Source organism: Anser brachyrhynchus (genome assembly GCF_964034855.1).
Source record: "Anser brachyrhynchus genome assembly, chromosome: 11".
Lineage (NCBI taxonomy): Eukaryota > Metazoa > Chordata > Aves > Anseriformes > Anatidae > Anser > Anser brachyrhynchus.
The window spans coordinates 22584205-22605665 of record NC_137706.1 but is presented as its reverse complement, the minus strand read 5'-3'; the positions used below and the strand labels follow the sequence as shown (position 1 = coordinate 22605665).

At 39.7% G+C, this 21461-nt stretch overlaps 1 protein-coding gene across 2 annotated transcripts in view; it reads right to left on the bottom strand.

Moving 5' to 3' along the window:
* Positions 1-1222: 1222 nt before the first annotated feature.
* Positions 1223-21461, bottom strand: part of IQGAP1 (IQ motif containing GTPase activating protein 1) — a 74130-nt gene continuing 53891 nt past the window's right edge. For both annotated transcript variants that reach the window (XM_080551647.1, XM_080551648.1), the window contains exons 23-38: positions 20955-21163; positions 19706-19861; positions 19381-19544; positions 18012-18236; positions 17068-17208; positions 16890-16974; positions 14449-14681; positions 13540-13672; positions 13089-13191; positions 11403-11538; positions 9543-9630; positions 8906-9118; positions 7741-7907; positions 6274-6396; positions 5302-5410; positions 1223-3552 (exon numbers count right to left, since the gene is read on the bottom strand). In XM_080551647.1, coding sequence (XP_080407773.1) covers positions 3439-3552; positions 5302-5410; positions 6274-6396; positions 7741-7907; positions 8906-9118; positions 9543-9630; positions 11403-11538; positions 13089-13191; positions 13540-13672; positions 14449-14681; positions 16890-16974; positions 17068-17208; positions 18012-18236; positions 19381-19544; positions 19706-19861; positions 20955-21163 — 2399 coding nt within the window. In that variant the 3' untranslated portion in view covers positions 1223-3438. The remainder of the gene's footprint in view (positions 3553-5301; positions 5411-6273; positions 6397-7740; positions 7908-8905; positions 9119-9542; positions 9631-11402; positions 11539-13088; positions 13192-13539; positions 13673-14448; positions 14682-16889; positions 16975-17067; positions 17209-18011; positions 18237-19380; positions 19545-19705; positions 19862-20954; positions 21164-21461) is intronic.

Genomic DNA, 21461 nt, shown 5'->3' with positions numbered 1-21461 from the left:
ACAAGAACTGGTGTTTCTCTAGAAGCAACAATCCCCATGCTTTTGCTTCAGCTTTGAATATTGAAAGGACGATATGACCAAGCAAGTAGCTGAAACTTTTTCAGCTGGAACTACCTCAACCTTTGTTTTACACAGGAAGAAAAGTCTAGGAGCATAACATATTACACGCCAAAAAAAAGAACTCTATGTAACAAATCACTCGCAGGAAAGAAACGCGCATGCGCGGCGCCGCTCAGGCTGCGGTACGCACCTTCCACCAGCAGGTGGGGGCAGAGGACGCCCGGGCGCCACCGCGCATGTGCGGAGCCGCTCAGCCTGCAGTACCCACTTTTTGCCAGCAGGTGCCGTCCCGAGGACGGCAGGCACGGCTTCCCACACCGTTTTCCCGGAAAAAGCACAAACGAAAACGGCAGAAATTTGCACCCCACGCCGCGTCAGGGAGGAAATATCTGCCTTGAGCAACATGCCGCTCGCGGCTGGGAAGCTGAGCGGCGGCAGTCTGAAACACTACATTTTTTTTACCAGGACAAAAAAGGGAGGTAATAATAATGAACCCACCGTGGCCGAGAGGAAGCCCAGAGCCCAAAGTGTATGCTGTCTGACAGACTGCAGGACGCAATGCGCTCTGTCATTTAATCCTGTGTCAAACCTGGTGGGACCCCCTCTCAGCTTCCCTGCCACATCCCCATTACCTCCTGCCCTGCTTCCCTCACTCACAGGGGCCACCCCTGGAGTCTCCAATAGCACTGCTGGTGCCTGGCCTGGCACCCAGCCTCCCCCTCAACTTCTCCTCCCGAGACTAAAAAAATACCAGCATTCCTTGAAAACGAGTACCCTCAGAGTGAGGAAGGAGCACAGCCCTGGGCTCCCCAACGCAGGCCTGGAGCTCTGCCACGACTGTCCCCTGTTCGGGTCCACGGCAACTCCAGCCCCTCCTGCACTGCTCTGCCACTGCCTCACACCTGTGCCACAGCTCCGAAGTGCCCCCATCCAGTACCCCTCTCAGAGATGTCCCTTAGGTCTCCCTCCAACCCTTCACAAGGATGGAAGCAAACAGAGAGCTCCCTCACCACTGCTCAGACGTGTGAGCAGGGCAAGTGGTGCCACCCAACAATGCTTGTCCTCCTCAGCAGGGCCTGCCTGCTGCTGCCACGCTGCTCCCAGGGCCCGGCTCTTGTGTTGGGGGGCCGCCTCCTCTGGGAAAGATTGCACACAACAGCCATGGGGACAAATGAATTTTTACTTAGATGTGAGTTACAAAGGCAAATTTTACTAGCAAAGAAAGACAGACATGCCTTGTACGCGTAGCTACTTTCATCATAAATACAGTGGCATAAAGGAGTAAGCAAAGCTAAGCCACCAATAAATTATAAAATACATGTAACTCAGTGCTGAGACCGGATCTTTTAATAGTTTTTCCTTTCAGAGAAAACCTCTCGTTTCATACTGTTAGCTAAAATGAGTAGACTCCTTCCATTTTTTAAGATTAATTTCAACCAACCATTTTTTTTTTTTCCAACTTTTGCCAATTCTAGGCAAGAGGCAAGTATTGTAAATCACTTGTTACGGATGTTTTCCTTCATTAGGATAAGATAACTGCTAATACCTCATTACCTTGTTCCCAGATCTGACCACAGCTGTAGTTTAAAAAAATATATTTAAAGTATTCTGTTTAGAAAAAAAAAAATGGAGGAATCGATCTCTGTGATTCAAGAGCTTGCAGAATACAGCTGCATTTTCTTAGTAATATTTAATAATATTCCACCATTATTCTCACCATCCCCAGATCAAAGGAATGCAATTTTTAAGTCCTTCTATGTTACAGCAAATTCAGAAGCAGCTAAAGAAAAAATTAAAAACCAAGGCAAGACCTTTATCCCATTTCACATCTCTTTTTTCGATAGCAGTGGAAATCCAGTTCTGAAGTCTCCCTCTTTCAGATGCTCTACACTGTACAGATCTATCTTCGGTTTGGTATGTAAGAAAAGGATTTTTTTTGTTGTTGTTATTGGGTTGGACCCCACATGCACCAACATTAAAGTATGGTATTTAATACAGTCTAGATGTTAGCAGGTTGAAAGACATAATTGCTTATTAAAGGATTACAGAAAGGTTATCCTCAGGAATGTAACCATTTCAAATATTGTGAGTGGCTTTTATAAGCAAAGATCTAGGCCAATGAACTAGTGCTTACGTAGATCAGAGATAAGGCAGTTCAACCTAACTCAGTAATCTGAAAGAACAGTGAAAGTGACACATGAGTAACTTGAAATTTGCAATTAAGAGTTATGTCCCTTCTAAAAAAATGGAAATACTAAGAAGAAAACAGGGGTGGAAGAAGGGGCAGAACAAACAATTAGTTTAGGGTTGGATTTATTTATTTAAGAGTCTCTGTATTCTTATTGAATCTAGCAGAACAGCCAGCACCACCACTGTGCTGAAAAATCCACTAAATAGTAAAACAAATGGGGACATCGACAGAGCTAGAAAATTTTAACTTTTTAAAGACTGACCTATTTAAGATAGTTGTCTTCCCCCAAGGGAACTTTTGGCAAGTCTGCAGGTAGAGCTTTAACATTTATTGAATCAGATAAAGATATATGGAACATTGTTCTAAACCGGAAAAAAAATACATTTTAAATGCTTTGCAAGCAGCACTAAAAGCTAACATCTTAAGAATTTTTCAAAGTTTCCCCTCCCAAAAGGCTTCTTTTCATCCTTATGCAGTAATAAATGACTTCCACAGTCCTTCTATGTAATGGGCCATCTGTAAATTATAGTGTCATTAAGAGAAACAAATGAAGAAAAATAAGACACAAAAGCTGTTCTGTGTGTCTATAACACATAATCGTGAATAGTTCAGCAACCATTTATGACACTTCATGATTCTCCAGACCCTATGCGTTCTCAGCAATTGGCTTGCTGTCATCACCACCACAAGTTCACAAACAAATGGATTACCTGGACTTTGACCATTTTTTAATTGCAGTCATTGCTGTTAGAGAGTAACTGGAGTCCGAATACAATCTGCAACTCTTTTTTTCCTTCATGAGGCAAATCAATAAATCAATTGCTCTATAGTGCCATCTTTCTCTTTGTACACATAACCAGAATACAAGACTTATAAAGAACACGATTAGGCAAATAAAGCAGCCCTAAATTTATCCTATTAATAGTTTAATCCCCAGTGCCATATAAAAATACATTCTCAGGGGACCTTCCAAGTAGAACATAAAGGTCATAAAGGTACAAGAAGCAATACCCTACAGACTCAGTCAGCACTGTCAATTCACAAGAGGTTCTTAGTCCTTCGTCATAATACATTTGATATATTTTAGCAAGGTATGGGCATATACTGATGCATAACTAAGTCATTACAAGTCATATATGCAGGTTTCTATTTAACTCCCCTTTCACAGACTTGCCAGCAGAGGTCAGTTACTTCCCATAAAATTTCTTGTTCAGAAGAAAGATCAGAAGGTTGACATTTACTTTTGCTCTGTCAAACAACTTCATGACTGCAACGCCTTCATACTGCAGCTGCAAAAGATCCTGTCAAAGAGAATACGCTTATGAGTGAGTAATCCTCGACAGCTTATGACTATACAAGACCCTGTGAAACAGTAAGTTTTTGAGGAATACCTATCACAAAGCACATGGCACAAGCTAGAAAAACAAGCAAGCTAAAGACCAAATCATCAAGCAACATATTTTGCTATTTTGCATGCACTAAGACTTTGCAGATCTTTAATCTGTGCGTACAGAAAATAAAAATTACAAAAGGGCAGAATTAGAAAGCAATTCCAAGGAAGCTGTATTTCAGGTCTGGACATCATCGGACTTTCATTCGCATAACAGCCGTTAAGTTTAATTTTCAAAAAGGGTCCCACTTCCATATGCCTAATGTTATCACGTACCCATGAAACATTAAAGCATTCCACAGTACGGCTTTCTAAAAAGCTTATCTGCCTTAGACCTCAGTGAGGTGGTTTAAAACAGCAGTTGAAGTCAGAGAAATAAACGGCACCTCCATTAGTACTAAATACACAATGCTGATTCCAGTTCTCCATTATTTACGCAGTATTTCTAGTTGCACTTTCCTCTTGTCTGTGACGCACCTGACAAAGCAATAAGACTACCTGCACTGATTCATCTCGGCAATGAATTTTTCAGCAGCTCTCACTCTTGAACACCACATACTGGAGAAGGTGTTCAGGTTGCGCTACCACAAAGTAATGTTGCATGTTTTGCGAAATATGAACTTGCCTCCTGCAGCTGTGTAGCCTGGGTGATGCTGGAGTAAATATCAGAAAACTATTTCTGCTACTTTCTATAAAATCTTGGCAACGCAAGCGAAGCCATCGCTAACGCTGTATTTGGAAAAGCAATGGCAGTTTCCTCATTACTCCCCTCTCAGAACACGTGCTGTTTCTGAACAGCAGTTCTACAAAGACCCATCAGTACAGCAACACGTACTTGAGGACCGAGTAACATCAGGTAGCCACGTGAACAAAAGAGTTTGTGACCAGCTTCAAAGGATTAGAATTGGAATGAGCTACAGGTGTTCTCAGAGCACACATATGGGATGTGCAAGACAGCTGTCCCTCCCAGCAGCTGATTAGGGAGTGTGACACAGATTTATCTACACTGTGTAGGGTGCTCCTACACACAATCTGTTTCAAGATCCCTGAGACATCCATGATTAACATACCTAACGATTCCTGGGGACCAAGTTTTGGCAGACACACAGATGTAGACAGAGATGCCAGACATAACAGTACCAGTGTGGGAAGAAGAATGGGAACCACGCAGCACAAGTTCAGTCTGTATTCCTGTTCGGTAGCTTGGTGTAAAGAAAGGTTGAGGACTCTACAGCTAAAGAAACCAGTAGTTGCAAGGTGGCAGAAAGAATACCCGTAAGTTACAAGTAGCTGATGTCAACACACCCAAGCCTAGCTGACTGCTGACACAGGCTCCTGATCTTTCTGCTACAGCAGGAGGTTGTTGAAAGTGCTCATGCATGTACATGTATGTGCACATATATAAGCGTAAATAGGAATACAGACAGAGATCAAGCTTTCATTAGTAAAGAAACAAATTAGTCTGAATTCTCCATTTGCATTGCATCTTTTTCACTTGATCGTCTGTTTTTGAGACAGCTTTTCACACCGTTCAGGCAGAATGTATGTCATTAAAATTTTGATAAAGAGTCTGGCAAGCAAAAGAGCTATTTGCTGGTCACGTACATCCCATGGAACTCACATACCAGACACTGTCATTATTAAACAGGATAGTTCTTACCTGATAATGTAACATAAAGGTTTCCATCTGTACCCCCATGAATTTTGCTTTTACCTCAAAATCTCCTACTTCTTCCGTCGGACTGATTTCAAATATCACATTTTTAAACCTGTATATTTGAGAAATTAAAAATCACAGTTCATTACTGAACACGCAGTTCCTAATGACATAATTATCTGAATATAATTTTTTTAAGAATTCTGTTCGGAACTTCTAACTCTATCTCCATTTGGAATGATGCCATAAAAGCCAACAAGACCCAGCACAACAACAAATGGAAGCCTAACAGTTTTATGTCTGGGAGATCACATCTTCGTGCAAGCACAACCTACTTCAGCGCACGCACATCCACACCCCATTTAGTGCAGAGTACAAAATCATTCAATTCAGGGTCAAAAAAAAATTTAGTAACAGGCCACTTCTCTATATCCTGCAAAAAAAAAAAAATAGACCACTTTCTCAAGGCTAGCTAAATGCATCTGAACAAACCCAGGCTAGCATTAAGCTGATTTTTCAGCAGTGAGAGTTATTAACCATAGTAGCAATTCACCTAAGGAGGTACCCTTCCATGACTGGGAGTGTGGGGCTGCAGGGGGGAAGATGGTGTCATCTTTAAACCCTGATAAACTTCTCTACCAGCGATCTGCTCCTGTTTAACCAGAAATAAGAGAACTGCTAAGCGACCAATCAATATGAGGTTTCTTGGCCCTGTGCCAGCCTACACGGTCAAAACAATGTCTTCACGTTTAATAGCTAAGTCTGCCAACAATGCTAACCACTGGACAGCCTGTCACCAACTCAGACATATCTCAGGATGAACAGAATGCAAAGACTCCCTGTAGACCCAAGAAGAATTCCATTTGTCAACTGTGACCACCGAGACAAGTTATAAGAAAGAGAATGCAACGATCCCAGAAAAAGAGGGACATGGGTACGCTATTTAGCTCTAATGAGTCATAAAACAACACTCACTGGTTAACTTGCAGGTCCTCAATCTCTAAAAGCACTCCCTTCTCATGAAGTCGAGCTGCTGTATATTTTAGAGAAATCTTTTTACTATTTTTGCCTTTCATCTCCCGAGGCTTCTTCGAGACCCTGGAAAATAATTGACGTTCAGTCAAACAAATAAAGAGAAGTCAGACAGCGAAGATGTAATCCGATTTGGGTGAGTAGCTAAAACCAGTATAGCTGATCAACTGTGACTAACGTGGCTGATAGATGATGTATTCCTACTAGTAAGTTTATCTACAAAGCATTTGTAGCTCTGATCAGATCTTTGACTTCCGACTATTTACCAATAACTTACATTACAGGAGCAGAAAACACGATACTTCATAGAAAGCAGTATTATTTATCATTAGGCAAAAGAGAATGTTCTTATGGTTAACCGGTACTCTGAAAATGGACCGCTAAGAGTTACTTTGACACACACAGAAACAAAAAAAATAAGTGCAATTAATGATAGGATCCAAGATTACACATGCTACGTATATTTATGCATGACCTGTGGCCCTGATAGATTTAGAATGTTTTTCATCTCACCTCCTCTTCAATCTCAGTGTACTGACCACATGTTCAATGGACGAGCCATTACAGTTGCCCATCTTCACCCATCAGACTACTCGTTACCCTGCTGCCTGTCCTTTGTCACTGCACTGGAGTTAAAATTTTCTGTGTGTCTGAGAAAACAGAAAGACCTGGCCTACCTTTCATTTCAGATTCTATTTTAAACAAGGGTGTCTGATGCCAGCAATTTCAGGCTTAAGGGCTAACATATTTCCCTTTTTCACAAATCTGTGCATCACACCCTTTCCAACAGCAAACCACAACGGTCCAAACCCATATCTGAAGTTTCCTCGAAACAGGAAGTTAATTCTGCAGCATGTTCAGATGAAAAATGGGAGAGGGCAAACAAACCCAGCTATTTTAAAAATTTTTCTTAGCCTAGTAACGACAATGCTGTGCCTGCCAATGTAAAGAGGAGAGAAACTGGGAAGGCAGACTTTTTTTTTCAGGAAAATTGTCTTGCACCACTCCCTCTGGGAAAAAAAGAGGACAATTCATGATCAGTGCTGTCATTTTAAGTACCTATGCTGTTTTCATTCTCTGCTCCAAGAAAGGACGATAGGACAGACCGACTAAGCAGCACATGCATTATCTGGGCAAACCACCCCGTTCTCTCTGGCCTCTCTACACTTCCCTCACTCAAAGGGACAAATTTCTTTCAAATGTGTCTTTTTGACCCCATTTGGGGCGCCATCACTCTCCCTGTACTTTCCCACCACCGCTGAGACCCTTCCCTAGAACCCACCTTTGCAGTAACGAGCCTAGCCAATGAGCTTTGTGCAGATGGCATTACAATTCTTTTTAGCAACGACCTACATGTTCTTTCCGTAAGGAGCATTTCTAGGGTCACAAGCATAGTTCTGAGATACTTACTTGCCCTTGCTGGCCAGGTTATCCAAGCAGGTTTTAATGTAGCTTTTGTAATAATCCACTTGTTCCCCATAAAAGGTAGCTTTGGAATTCAAGGCACTGTACGTCTGCTGCAGCTTTACCAACTCTGCCTTTCTTCTCTGACGGTATCTACGCTGATTTCGGATATCCTACAGCATAGAACAAGACATGTAGAGACCTACTGGTTATTGAAGCTCTCTGGCTGCTCGAGCCCAGAGCACTGAGACATACTGAGATGCACTGATCTTATTTAGCCTTCCTTCAGGCTACAAGTTGTAGTAAGATTCCTCAGACACACTTGTCTCAGTTTAAGTGTCATCGCTTCTCCGTGTTGAACTAATCAACTCTACACAGCGGTTCATTTGAACCTTTTGTTGCTTTCTCAAATTTCAACGCTGTCATAGCGTATGTCAACAGTGTCGTAGTATGCGATCTAAGGAAGGCAGCAATTTTTGCCTCCACTGGGTAGGAAGGGTACCTTGCAAAGCAAGAACTATAACCATAACAGTGTACCGACTTCCTCATCTTTCTTTGTCAGTCAGTTATTTTTAAGCATGTTACATGAGCAGCTGAATAAAAAACATCACATGTTCAAGTCAACTTCTGTTTTCATTTCTGATACTTAATCTGATCTCTACGGGTGACAATTCATTCACTTTACATACATAATCTTTCCTACAAAATATTTTGTCAAACGTATAATATGATGAAATGTGTTGTCAACATAGCAACATACAACAGCGTTATATCTCTTCCACAAGTTGTTTTGTTAGCTTCCCACTTTAGCATTTTAGGTATTCTTGAATGGATATACTAAAAACAAAACAAAACAAACAAAAAACAATATTTAGGATTTCTTTAAGTTATGAGCAAAAACTTCCATGCATGATAAAGTTTGTAGAGGCATTGTAACACTTTCTTAAGGTATCTTAGATTCCGGTAACACAAGCATTTGAGAAAACAGGAAATTCCCATAAAAATAAAGGACTTATGAAATGTGAAGAGGTGGAAACACTGCAGCAAATGGTATGCTTTGTATGTCTACCTACTGCAAAACTTACGCCTCCTGAAAACTCACACCAGTTTCCCAGCACTGCAAACTGTGGAAAAAAATCAACTACGACTAGGAAACCACCAACTGGCATACCTTTGCAATGTCATTGATTAGTTCCTGGTATTTATTTTTTGCATTCACTATCCCCAGTTCTGTCAGCTTCTTCAGGCCCGTCTTGATTTTCTCTTTTTTTCCCTGAAGATTTAAGTTGCCATCCTCCCTTACAGACACAGATTTTTTCATCTTATCGGGGGTTTTGGCATCACGAATGGCCCGTTTCTGCATAGCTCTTTGATGCTCTGCTTCCTTGAAGAACAGGAATTTACAAGTTCATTAGCAGATTCATTTTTTAAGGTGACAAAGAACTAGAATCAGGTCATCTGACAACTCCGACATAACAGGGTAAGAATTTTGCTCAGTCATTCTGGTACTGACTCTGATGAATCCATGTTTGATGAACACATTCCACGTACAGGAACCAGTAGAAATCTACCTACTGTTTAAAAGTCTTCTAGATACCTATTTTCTGGCAACTCTCAGAGGACTAAGATTGACACGTATAATTTATTTCCATTATATTCCTTCCTCGTTATTGTTACGCGCTGCTCCAACATCAGCGGAGACAACTTCACGACAATACATAATGCAGATTGCCAAGCATACCCACATTGATCTAGATAAAAACAATTTCTCAGTCTAACACGAACGTGGCGAAACAAATTCTTCATACTTGCTCTGATGTAGCTGGAGTTCCCAAGATTTCAGTCAGTGTCTCCCCTGGCTGGAAGCGGATTACATCAACAATTAAACGTTTTGTGCTGCAGAGAAACCGAGGAGAACAGGAGATTAAAAGTTTAAGCCCGAAGACCTTCAACATTGCTCTGCAATAACAACAGTTGTACTTATTTACATTGAAGTCATATCATCACTGGATGCACTTAGCCAGATGTAAGTTAGACCAGACCAGAACTCTGATAATTGATTTACTTTTTTTGACACTGTTTTATCAGTGAAAAGTTTGGAAACTGATTCCAAAAGTGCACCTCAGTGCTTTGTAACAAGTAGCAAAAAAACTCCATGTGACATTTTTTTTTTCCATGTATGTTAAGTGAACCAAAGCGGGTACCCGTCTCTAATTTAACAACAAACAGGGTCATTCCTTGATCTCAGGATCAAAGATCAAGATCTGTGACTTAATCACAGCCAATGCCTAGTCTGAGGCAATTCTGTCCCTGAGGCAGATGACAGTACCAAATAGTGCCTTCAGTACTTTGCAATCAGGCTGGAATTATTTCTGGGATAATGCAAAGTGCATCAACACCTTCCTTACCATCCACATCTTAGATGATTTCAAGCACGTATGTGTGATAAATCTTTACTTCTGAAATCAATGTCACCTTCTGGTGGATAGGGAAATACTGACATATCTTTCAAGAAACCCAGTTAATTTAATGTTATTTGTTGGAGATACAATTTTTTTCTGAGAGATCATTGCTCCATCTAGGCCAAGTGTAAGCTGATCTGAAGAATTCTCAGTTAAGCTATCTAGAATCTGAGCAGGAATGCATCAGAGGTGGTGAATGCCTAACTGCATGCCAGGTAGTTGCTCTATAAATCCCAGCAACAGGGATTTGCTTAAAACTGGTGAAGAGTCAATATTAAGTCCTCCCAATTTAAAAATAAAAAAATAAAAAAATCTGGCATTAATGAAATCGCTGTCTGTTCATTGCTCTACTTTGATCAGTCTACAAACACCTCTATTTCCCAAAAAGCTATTAGTCTTCCTCTATCAGAGTCAAGTCTGGGGCACAGAGAATGCAGAGGGTACAAAAGAGCATCATAAACCAAAAAAGGTGAGCGGCATCACTCTTATCATATCATAATCATAGAACGGCTCGGGTTGAAAGGGACATTAAAAATCATCTAGTTCCAACCCTCCTGTCATAGGCAGGGACATCACCCACTAGATGAGTTTGCTCAGCTACGTAGACACTATGACCGTCTTCCACTTCACTAACAGGATAAAGACGTAGTCTGCTCAAAGGCTATATAAATCAGCAAATTCCGTAAGAACTAGCAATTTCAGCAGTACAGCATCACATATGCTAAGCATTCAGTTACACGTAGTATTTCACACATGTATTCTATTCACATGTATTCTATTGAAAACATACACAAAGGACATTACATAGGCAATCTTAATTTTACATCAATAGACCTCGGAGTTAAAAGTAAATTGTGATGGATGCTATGGGTTATTTACAATAAATAAATCCAACTGCTGCCATCACACTTGCTCACAACTGGAGTATTTTCTGTTTTGGTACGTTTTCCCCTCTGAAATCATCCAAGATACACTTTTAAAGAGCGACAAATTCTACAGTGACAAAGGACTAGCAAGAACAAGTTTAAAAGCCACAGCATTTAAAGGACATGGCTACAAGTTCAGTTTATTTTGAGTAACAGTACCACATTTGCTTGATTTAAACTTCAGTTCTCTCACTTTCACATGCACATTAGCTGTGAAAATTCAGGTTCTACTCTTCCTCTTCTCTTGAGAAACATACTGGGTAGATTATCCTTCACTTACTTCAGCAGAATTGTCCTTGCATCCATCTCTGCATTTTCATCACCAGGAACATCAAATTTATTGGTGAGCGTGAGAGAAACCTCTGTCTTTGCTAGCATCTCCCTGTTGGGGTCATTAACATTGCCAGATCCTTCCCCTGTTAAGTGAAAAAGGATTCTATATATTACATCATTCTCTATGTTCATGACTGCTACAGCTTTGCATTTTTTCCCCTACATAACAGACCTTAGAAAAACTACATTGTTTCCTTTACCGTCAAAGATGTTGCAATAATAGCATTTGAAAACACCTTCAATATATCACAGACATTTTCTTCACGAATTTAGAGACTACACACACCGGAAAGGCACCACATAATCTCTAGTGTATATGCCTTAAGGGTGATGCACGTGTATTATACACTGTATCTCAGCATGTCACTCTACCAAGAAGAGCAGCTGGCCAAAATACTTTATAAATTAAAGTATCAATGTGTCTTTCTGACCACGTCCTCACTAGAATGAATTTTCCAAGCGAATAGCAAAACCTTTGTTGGCGACCAAGCTTGTACTCTCCTAATAAACAGAAGTAAGCTGTCCTGTCACAAGGAATTTTACCTGTTCCAACAGTAGCTGAATTTTCATCAGAACAGTTGTTAGGATGCTTTTTTGCTCCCCCTATGCCCCCTTTTTAAAGGGCTGTAGAAATATTAAACTGGGACATTAACCACAGCAATCATATACACACAGGAGAAATGAAATGGTGAAGGAGGGTAAATTCTAGTTAAACTCAAGGTTTAGGTTCTCTCTGATAACACTTCTTACGTTCTGTTTTGTGAGTGCTCAGAAGAAAACAGGCTAGCAATTACTCCTTTAGAATGTTCCAACCTTCCGTAACAAGCAACTTTTTAACTACTTTTGAATCCTCTCAGAAAAACCGTGTCCATCCATCCCCAAAACCCAGCAGACGAGATTTCACGCTCCCATTAGCTGCAACATAAAAACCAAGAGCTGCAACATAAAAACCACGAAAGGAGAGGCTTGTGCAACTTCTCAGTTTGTTATACCATGAAGAATTGAACTGTGCGGCTCAGGTAGTGTTTTTAGAAAATTTCCACAGATTTTAACAGTGAAGTTAGTTTCTTCTTCCCTCCAGCCCAAAAAAAAGAGAAAAAACAACAAAATTCTCTATCAAACATTCAACAGTGTATAGAAAACACTCAATAGGATGGAAAAAAAAGTTATGCCAAAGATTGCTATAGGGACACATGTTGTTTACTCTATTTATTACTCAACTCTGAGGAGGAACATAAAGATCTCCAGAACAGATAAATCTTTGCAAACAAGCTAGGACACACAAAGAAATGGCTCCAGCGTAAGGGAACAAAAAACGTTTCTAAGTTTCTGTCCATCTTCTAGAAACAGGAATGGTGCAAGGTGAGGGGAGTGGGGACAAAAAGAAAGAAGTGAAAGAAGTGAGGTGTTTTTTTTCAGGGTCACAAGTTCTGCACTCATAGGAATAAACTGGAACAAATTTGCTGCTCCTTCTGCTTCTTTTTTAGACCACATACTTCCAGATAACCAATGATACCAATGGTGGCTCTTTTTTTTTAAAACAAAACAAAACAAAACAAAACAAAAACACTGCACTTCTTCACATCATCCAAGGTAATATCACACATTTCTTAGGTAAAATAAAATAGGTCACCTATTAAGGACTCAATTGTAGGAACTTCTCCGAGATCATCCAGCAACTCGTGAATTGGATCATTGTGCTCAGGAGCAATTGCATCTTGATGGTCTAAAAGCAGCTAGATGAACATAAAAAACGTTTATGTTCTTCATAAAACCTTTTCTAGACAGAAGTTACGTGACCTTGCACTGGTATATTTTAGAAAAAGATCTTACTTTGCTAAACTCCAAAGCTGCAATATCACCATTCAAAATTGTGCCATTATCATATACTCACCTACTTTTGAAATAATTTTTAAAAAATCACCATCAAATTACTGAATTCTCTAAACTTATAAGCTCTTGTACACTATAATCAAATGACAGCTTTCGTTTTTGTATTTGTTTACCTCAAGTTTCAACCAGAAGCAGTATTTCTTTTTGTGAGGACTAATTACAAGGAGCATCTGCAGCTACTGTATACTTACAGTGTGTGTATTGATGATTTCACCAATAGAAATATAAATAACTGGTTTAGTGAGAGTCACCAAGTCAGAATATTCGTCAATATTAAATTTATCCTGCAATTCAGGGACCTCGCAGGCTGCCTGAAAAAAACGTCTTAAAAAAAAAAAAAAAAGGAAGAGAAGAAAAGAAGAACAAGTCACAGACCTATCAAGAGCATCAACTCCCCCGATAAGCCCAAGTCATTCTTCTTTAAACTATGGTACATTATAGCACACTACGGTCGGTCGGCTTTACTTTATTACATGAAGAGTAACCTAGTAAAATTCAACTATTGTTATTGGCCATGTGGGCACTGGCTCTTTTTCAGCATCAGCAGGACAGGTCTATGGTTCATGTGACCTTGTTCACACATCCCGTCTTTGCTGCAGTTACACCCCTGACTCCCAGCAATCTAGTTTTCTTTCTTCCAAAAGATGAAAGGTGTAAGATGACAATTCTTGAATGAAAAGCTTCTTTTACTACACAAACAGCTAAATGCCAGCCTGCTTTATTCCTAAGCACCGTTTAGTTTTCACAGGAAGGCAGGATTCACACAGGAAAGAATGCACGTCCGCTCTAGTTGCTCGCGGCCATAGTGTCACAATAAACACACAGAAAAGAACCTTTATTCTAGAAACTTGTAAGTCAAAACACACCTGAGGTAGCAATCTCATTAATATACTATGTATTGTTCGTAAATTCCAGGTACACATTTTACCTGGCATTATCATTGATGCTTATGGAAGTCTGAAGTGTAATCTCTTATTTTCAACAAACTGCATATTTGACAGGGATGGAATTTATCATATTTAATATTTATTTTCATCCCTTTTTATTTGCAACGTTATCCCCACCACACTTCTCAACTTAAATTGGCTAAAGTCTTCTACCTGAACTTCTGGTACGACTGCGATAGGTACTCATTAATGATGCTTAGATGTGCATTGTCTCCCATGAACATTTTATTGGATGCAGCATGCTGCAACATCTTTGCAATTGAACCAAGGTTTCTGCGTTGGTCCGTGGTCAGCTGACCTCCAGCTGAAAGATCAATGATGTCAAACGCATCTGGTGCAACAATGGCTGGATTCATGTAGCGATAATAGAGTAAGTTGCCAACAATCTAGGAAAAATTGAGCAGAGAAGAAAGAGATCAAGAAATTGGTATAGGCCCCCAGTGAATTTTACTGAAACTTCTCCAAATGAGTTTTGGCAAATTATTTTATTGTAAGCGGTAGGTCCCTTCCAAGATAAATGGTCTACTGTGCTGCCATATACAAGCAGATGCTACCCCAAAGACTCTAGCATTTATATATAAAGATGCAGTAGGACAGTCAACACAAAAAGGGAACGCTGTGCACTACTAGTTCCAGGACAATACAGCTGCAGATGTTCCTATGCATAAAGATTTTATATTTTAACCTATAAAAACATATATAGACAGACAATATTACAGATTACAATGAACTACTTGTGAGCATATGACCGTCTGTCATGAGAATTAAACAATTTAGTTTAACAGAGGGCAGAACGACCATAGTATAGAGGAACCTGGTACTGCTGTCCCATAAGGAACAACAGCTAATTCTTAGAGATGCATGCAGAATTGACCGTCTCCAACAAATCAAAAATAGTGAAGAAGCATTGTAAACCAGGGAGTTAAACTGAGAAAATAGCAGCTACTTTCCACCCCTTCTACAAATTCCTTTTCTCTTTCAGAATAACTCGTATAAGCCAGCAACATTTTCAGCTACAGACTCCCACTTAAAATTGAGAGTAACTGAGTAATCATTTAATCCAGAGGTAAGAAACTCAGAAGTATAGAAGATGAGTGGCCTTGGACATTTCAAAATCCAATTTACCTCATTAAATGTGGGCAGCAATAAAAATAAACTTCAAGGAACCAAAAATAAAGATGTCCCATTATTCATACTCTCACACATATACTTGTAACCTGTATTTGGTATTTTGCCTAAAGTACTTCCAGCAATGAAAAGGGATTAGTCCAGCATGCTGATGTAAAGCAAAAGTTCTCACACCGCATGCTCTAGTATTTTCTGGTGGTTCACAGAAATTTGTAGAGGGCCAGGTCACAGAATCTTGGCTTCTCCTGCTTGACATGTGACTTGAATGCACAGTAGAGATCAGAGGACTGAAGAAAAAGCTGAAAACAGAGAAAAAGCCTAGCCATTGCTAAGCAGCCCAGGAAATTATTAACTGCTTTCAGAGTCATGTTTCTGACAACTGTTTCATGCAAGCTCCTGCTGTACTCTCCCAGATGACATCACAGGATTACAACAGTCAAAGCTGTTTACTACTGGTCATAAGAAAATATGTCTGTGAGAGAAACCACATTAATAATATTTAAACTTACAGGGGGAGAAGAATGGTATTACATAGCTAGCTTTGGGTCCTAACAAATCTACAAGCAGTCATTGCACACAGCTGCAGTTTTGACTTTCATGTGGACCATCACATTGTTTCCACAAAGATTAATGAAAACCGCAGTTTTCCACCTAAATTTACAGATGGAAAAAATTAATTCACCTGCACAGAAAGAATCGATGCCTCAGAATGGGAAAGCACAGAACTAGAAGAGAGAAGAAAACAGCATTCAGATTGGTAATTATTCTGTAATGAAGCAGAGGCAGAGAAACTTAAAGAGACATTGTCAAGTATTTTAAGATCCAAACTGTTTTATCAACAAGCAAAGCATTCACAGGCATAAAGACCTTCAAAATTACAAAAAGCCATAAAAACAAAGAAATTGCAATGAAAGGCACAAAGCTATACTCATCTGGGAGTGCCTACTGTTAGAATTCTTTTCGTTCTCCACATCTACTGAAATGCAAAATGCAAAATTGACCAGACATCACGGAAAACAACACTGTATGTTGCTGCTAAAATATACTAGAGTATCTTAGATAAGGTAACTAGGAATAACAAATTTGCATACAGACCTTTTACCTTGACATTGTCTCTTTAAGGAAAGAGCAGCTGGCTCTGATCATACCAGCAAAACCAAGATTTATTTTCCAGGAGCAAGAGTACCCCAAGAAACCTAAAGGACACAATGCCCAAGATACTAAAAGCAAAGCAGAAGCAATGGGATGCCTCCTTCGGACGCTATATTACATCTCATACGACGTACACATGAAGCTAAAAATCAGAAACATAATGTAAAACATTTTATATCCATAATAACAAATAACCTGTATATAGGTTTGCATATGCTCCTCTCCACACATACACCCAACAAAGGATAACAGCAAGATGCATTTACCACAGCCAATTTGGCTTACAATTATTGACAAAATGTTCAGCTCCTCACCTTCAGAAGTTCATCCTCACCAGCATCAGGAAACTTCTCATATAGGGAATCTTTCAGTACCTTGGCAATGAAACGCATTCCATAACTTCAAAGGAAAGAAAAGGCAATTAAGACTGCTAGAAGCATGAAGCCACCACCAATAACTTCTACAGGATAAACTATGGTACACCAGACTTACGGGATTTTGTCGACTGAACTAACAATGGCAGACAGGAACTTGTCTGTCACCGTCCTCATATTTCTGATTGAGGCATCCAGGCGGGTCCTTACCTCTTCATGATTTAGAGCTTGTTCAGGTGTAACATCATATGGCAGTTTGCTATTTGAAAAAAATCAAACGTGAAGGTGAGTACTCCTCAGGTTAGCCTATTTCTGTTAGTGCTAGGCAGAATTTCTCACTTGACACAGAAACGAGCCTACATTCACTGTCTGTCAAGAGCTGTGCATTACCTTCAATTAACATTCCAGGCACTGGAAGAGCTAATGATTTCTTGTTTTCATTTCCTCTGCTCTCCTTATAATGGCCATTGTGAGAAAAGACCCAGCTAACTCAAAACTGTACCTTGTTGTACAGCATACCAACACGCACACTAGACCAAAAAAAAAAGTGCCATCTGTGACAAAGTAGTATCTCAGGTTGCAAATAAATTGGTGAAAGAGCAAGCTGCACATTTCAACCTTAAGATGATAAAAAATTCATGCAGCGTGCTGTGTTGGGAGCGCTGGCTTTTACTTCGCGTGCTTTTTTCCCCCCTTCCTTTAAAGTACGTTAAAAAAAAGAATGAACAAAGACTGACATGGAACTGATTCTCAATTACTTTTTCTTCCTATGACTTCTTCTAGCTTAAAAGGCATCTCATAGCTAATTATCAATTCAAAACAGGCAAACAAAGAGAATTTCTCCTTCCATCTTCATGATATTCCCTTCCAATACTCTCAGCACCACCAGTACGTGATCTTTACAACTTTCAGAAGAAAGCCGTCTTGAGGAGATTGAAAAGACAGCATCAGCTGGACAGATGCACACAGTGAAGCCATGGATGATTAACAGAAATGATTAACAGAGCAATGCAAAACAGCTGGACAACGTTTATAAAAACACAGTAGTAACAGTTCCCATACCTGGCTTCACCAGTCTGAGATTCCATCTGGTTAACCCAAGACTTGTAAATATCCACCGGATCAGTTTTGATATTGAGTGATTTGTCATCGATGATTTCCTTCACAACTGGTGCCAGGATCTGCCTCAGGGCATTCTGACCACGGGCACCACGGTTGAAACTTACCACCATTTTAATAACAGTAGGATTCCCAGTCACAATTTCATGTATTTGGTCTACTTTTGATCTGAAGAAGAAAGAATCAATATCAAGTACAAGGTATGTGTAATTCTACTGGCTTTAGGTATGCTTCTTAGCACCACCATCAGGAAACAGATGATGTTTCTGTACTAAAATCTCAATAGATCAATAAACTGCAACACTATGTAAGAATAATACTGCAGCAATTCTCAAGACAGATGAACCTTATGACCACCATCTGCGAATTCCAACATGACTTGCCAGTAGGCACGTCAATTACAATTCCTGTAAATCCAATTGTATGCTCTACTAGAGAACACAATGCAAAAATATAAAGGAAATACAGGATGTTTTACATAAGCAGAAGAAAAAGACCTGCAGGTTTCTTTCAGTATTTAAAAATAAGCACGTAACAAAAGCCATTCCTAGTATATAACTACGGTAAATACAGCAAAAGAGATTAGAGCATCTGCGTTTCCCTAAACAACTACTCTCAACACGACCTAACTAATAGAAAAGATTTTTTTGTTTTTTTGCACTGTTTCAAGGCACATACCATCTTCATATTTAAAAAAAACATTTTAAAATGCTTTAAAAGTAATCTTCTCCAGTACTTCATGTGCATTCTTCTTCACAGCAAGCTGTGCAACTCTGCATCGTAAAGAACTTAAGTCACATAATACCAAGCTCCTGAGGCTCAACTGACCAACCAAAATATACCTGAGGGCAGCCAGAGTCCCTAAGCCTGACAGTCAATAAAAATGCCAACAATAAAGTTTCTCATTTTCAGCCTTCTCATCGGTGTTTTGAAAATCCAGAGAGCTTAGCATTAGCTCTGTCCCTGGCTTGTAAAGCCTGAGTTTGCAGTTGGGAGTTTTTGTAAGTAGACATTAAAATTCATTCTAATCTGAATTCTTTAGGAAGATTTTGCATTGGATCAAAAATAGCTGCCCGTCGAGCAGTGAAATCTTGACTAAAAGATTTCACTTTTAGTGAAAAGGCTTCATTCCTAATGGACAAGCTTCTTTCTAGACTACAAAAAGGACTAATGTGAAATGGGAAGAGCAGAATGCAGGGATAGCTCAGCATTATCTGCGCAGTAGCATGAGACATCATGTGAAAACTGCCTCAGTTCTAGAAGCTGCAAAAACTGTTTCGACAGCAAGGCCATGCCATATGCTACCACATACTTGATCTCTTCCTGCAATGCTGTTTGAAAAAGCCGCAGTAACAGATATTCTTCTCTCTGATTGGATGCGTAGTTATACAATGTGAAGATGACAGAATCCATGAACTTTGTGGATTTGTTTTGAGGCATCTGGAAAATCAGTTTGGCCAAGTAGGTTGGGTTAGTCTGTAACAAAAAGAAAAAATGCTTAGTGCGTGAGTCCACGAAGGCCAGTATCATAAAGAACTACGATGGTTCAAAACAATAGTGTATAAGCAAAGACTCTGCCAAAACACGTAAGCCTCTATGACAAGAGGAATGCTCTACCAGCACTAGATTCTCCATACCTGAAGTAAGTAGAACAGATGCTGATAGGCTTCCAGCTTTTCTCTCTTCTCTTTGCTCAAAGCTTTCAAACCTCCCCTTTGTTTGTTCAGCATCATCATGTCAGAGAGCTGTTCCTTGTTCTTCTTGGTAAGCTTTTTGCTATGAGAAACAACGTCCTGGAAGGAACAGACAGGGACAGATTCCACTCTAAATATTTAATAGCATGCAATATTGGAAAAAAAAAAAAAACGCATCTGAGAGCCCACTTGCTTGTATGTGGAAATGCAGTGAGAAGGGCTACTGAAGTAGAGCATTATTTGTTATAGCAGTGCTTTCTCTGTTTTGTTCCTGACTTTCTGAATTTGTTGAGAACCATAGAAGGGCTAGTCGCCCTTGGCAGCAATTACTATCAGAGCTGGTAGCATCCTAAAAATGTCTGAGAAAATCTTTCTTTTTAAACTGGAATTTTAAAAAAATTGGAAATTAAAATTTCTTTTTAAAATTCTTTTTAACTCAAAATCCTGTTTTATATTTAGCTACGTCTACATACTCAGAGAGCAATGACGCTTTTTGCTGCAGGCATTGGCCCAAGAGCTGGAGCCTCCTTCAGACATGAGTTTTACTACAATGATTCAGACTTCACACTGGGACAAGGCTAGTGTCATGCCATTCAGGACCAAATGAAAAGCCGACCGGAACTTCATCTTGAATAAAAGGCACTGCTGTATCAGGGAGACCTTTTTTTTTTTTATTATTAAATTAATTGTCAGCGAAGTGACAGAGGGGACATCCTTTAATCAAAAGCTCCAAGTGGCATGAGCGTATTTCCAGCCTCTGAAATCACCTCCCTCTCTGCTATAGCATCCAAAGTAAGAGAAACTAAAATATGTAAGCTTGTGTGCAACCGATTTAACCAAAAATGAGCAACAAGGCAGTTCTCAAAACCTTCAAACATACAATCTGTTGCTTTCATTGGGTCAATATAGTCTGGTGTGGGTTTTCTTTTCTTTGTGTATTTTTCTGCCTTTTTTTTTTTTTTTTTTTTGTAATGCTTCAGGTCTTGTTTCTTCTTCTACAGATGTCCTTCTAGGGATGCATACTATGTAAGTGGAATGGAGTAAGAACTTACTGGGAGTAAAATCTGTAAGTCTGGGGCAATATTTTCCGCTGGGTCAGAGCAACTGAGACCCAAGGCCAGGAGCTCTCCACGCTAACTGCCGCTGGGCTCAGTTCATTCTGTAGTTGGTCTCTCATCAGCACATTTCCTACCTGCAGTGTAATTTTGTTTTTCACTAGCAGCCCAATTTTGATGTCCATGAGATTGAGGTCATTTTCGAGTTGCTGATTGGATCGGATCAAGGTTACAACTTCTTCACGCAGTTTCATTAGCTCAAGCTCCTCCTGAAAATCTTGGTCACTCTGATCAAGCAAGTGGACAAATTTTCGAACCACAGCCATAGGTGGGTTTTCAGCGTTAACTAAAAAAAAAAAAAAGAAAACATCAGGTCTTATCAATGTTTAAATAGCATGTCAAGAAGCAACCAAGCCAGGAAAAAATAACACCACTTGTCACCTTCTGACAACATCTGTAATTTATTGTTTTGAGTAAATCATGACATAATTGAACAGTAAAGAATCAAATAACTATCAGGCTACGGTAGTCCACATTGCTGAATTTACCTCACTAACTGTGGTTCCATTTCTCAGCAGCAGAAGCAATATCTGGAATCAAGTTTTCCTTCAGTCTCAAGAACTACCTACTCTCTGAACTATCCT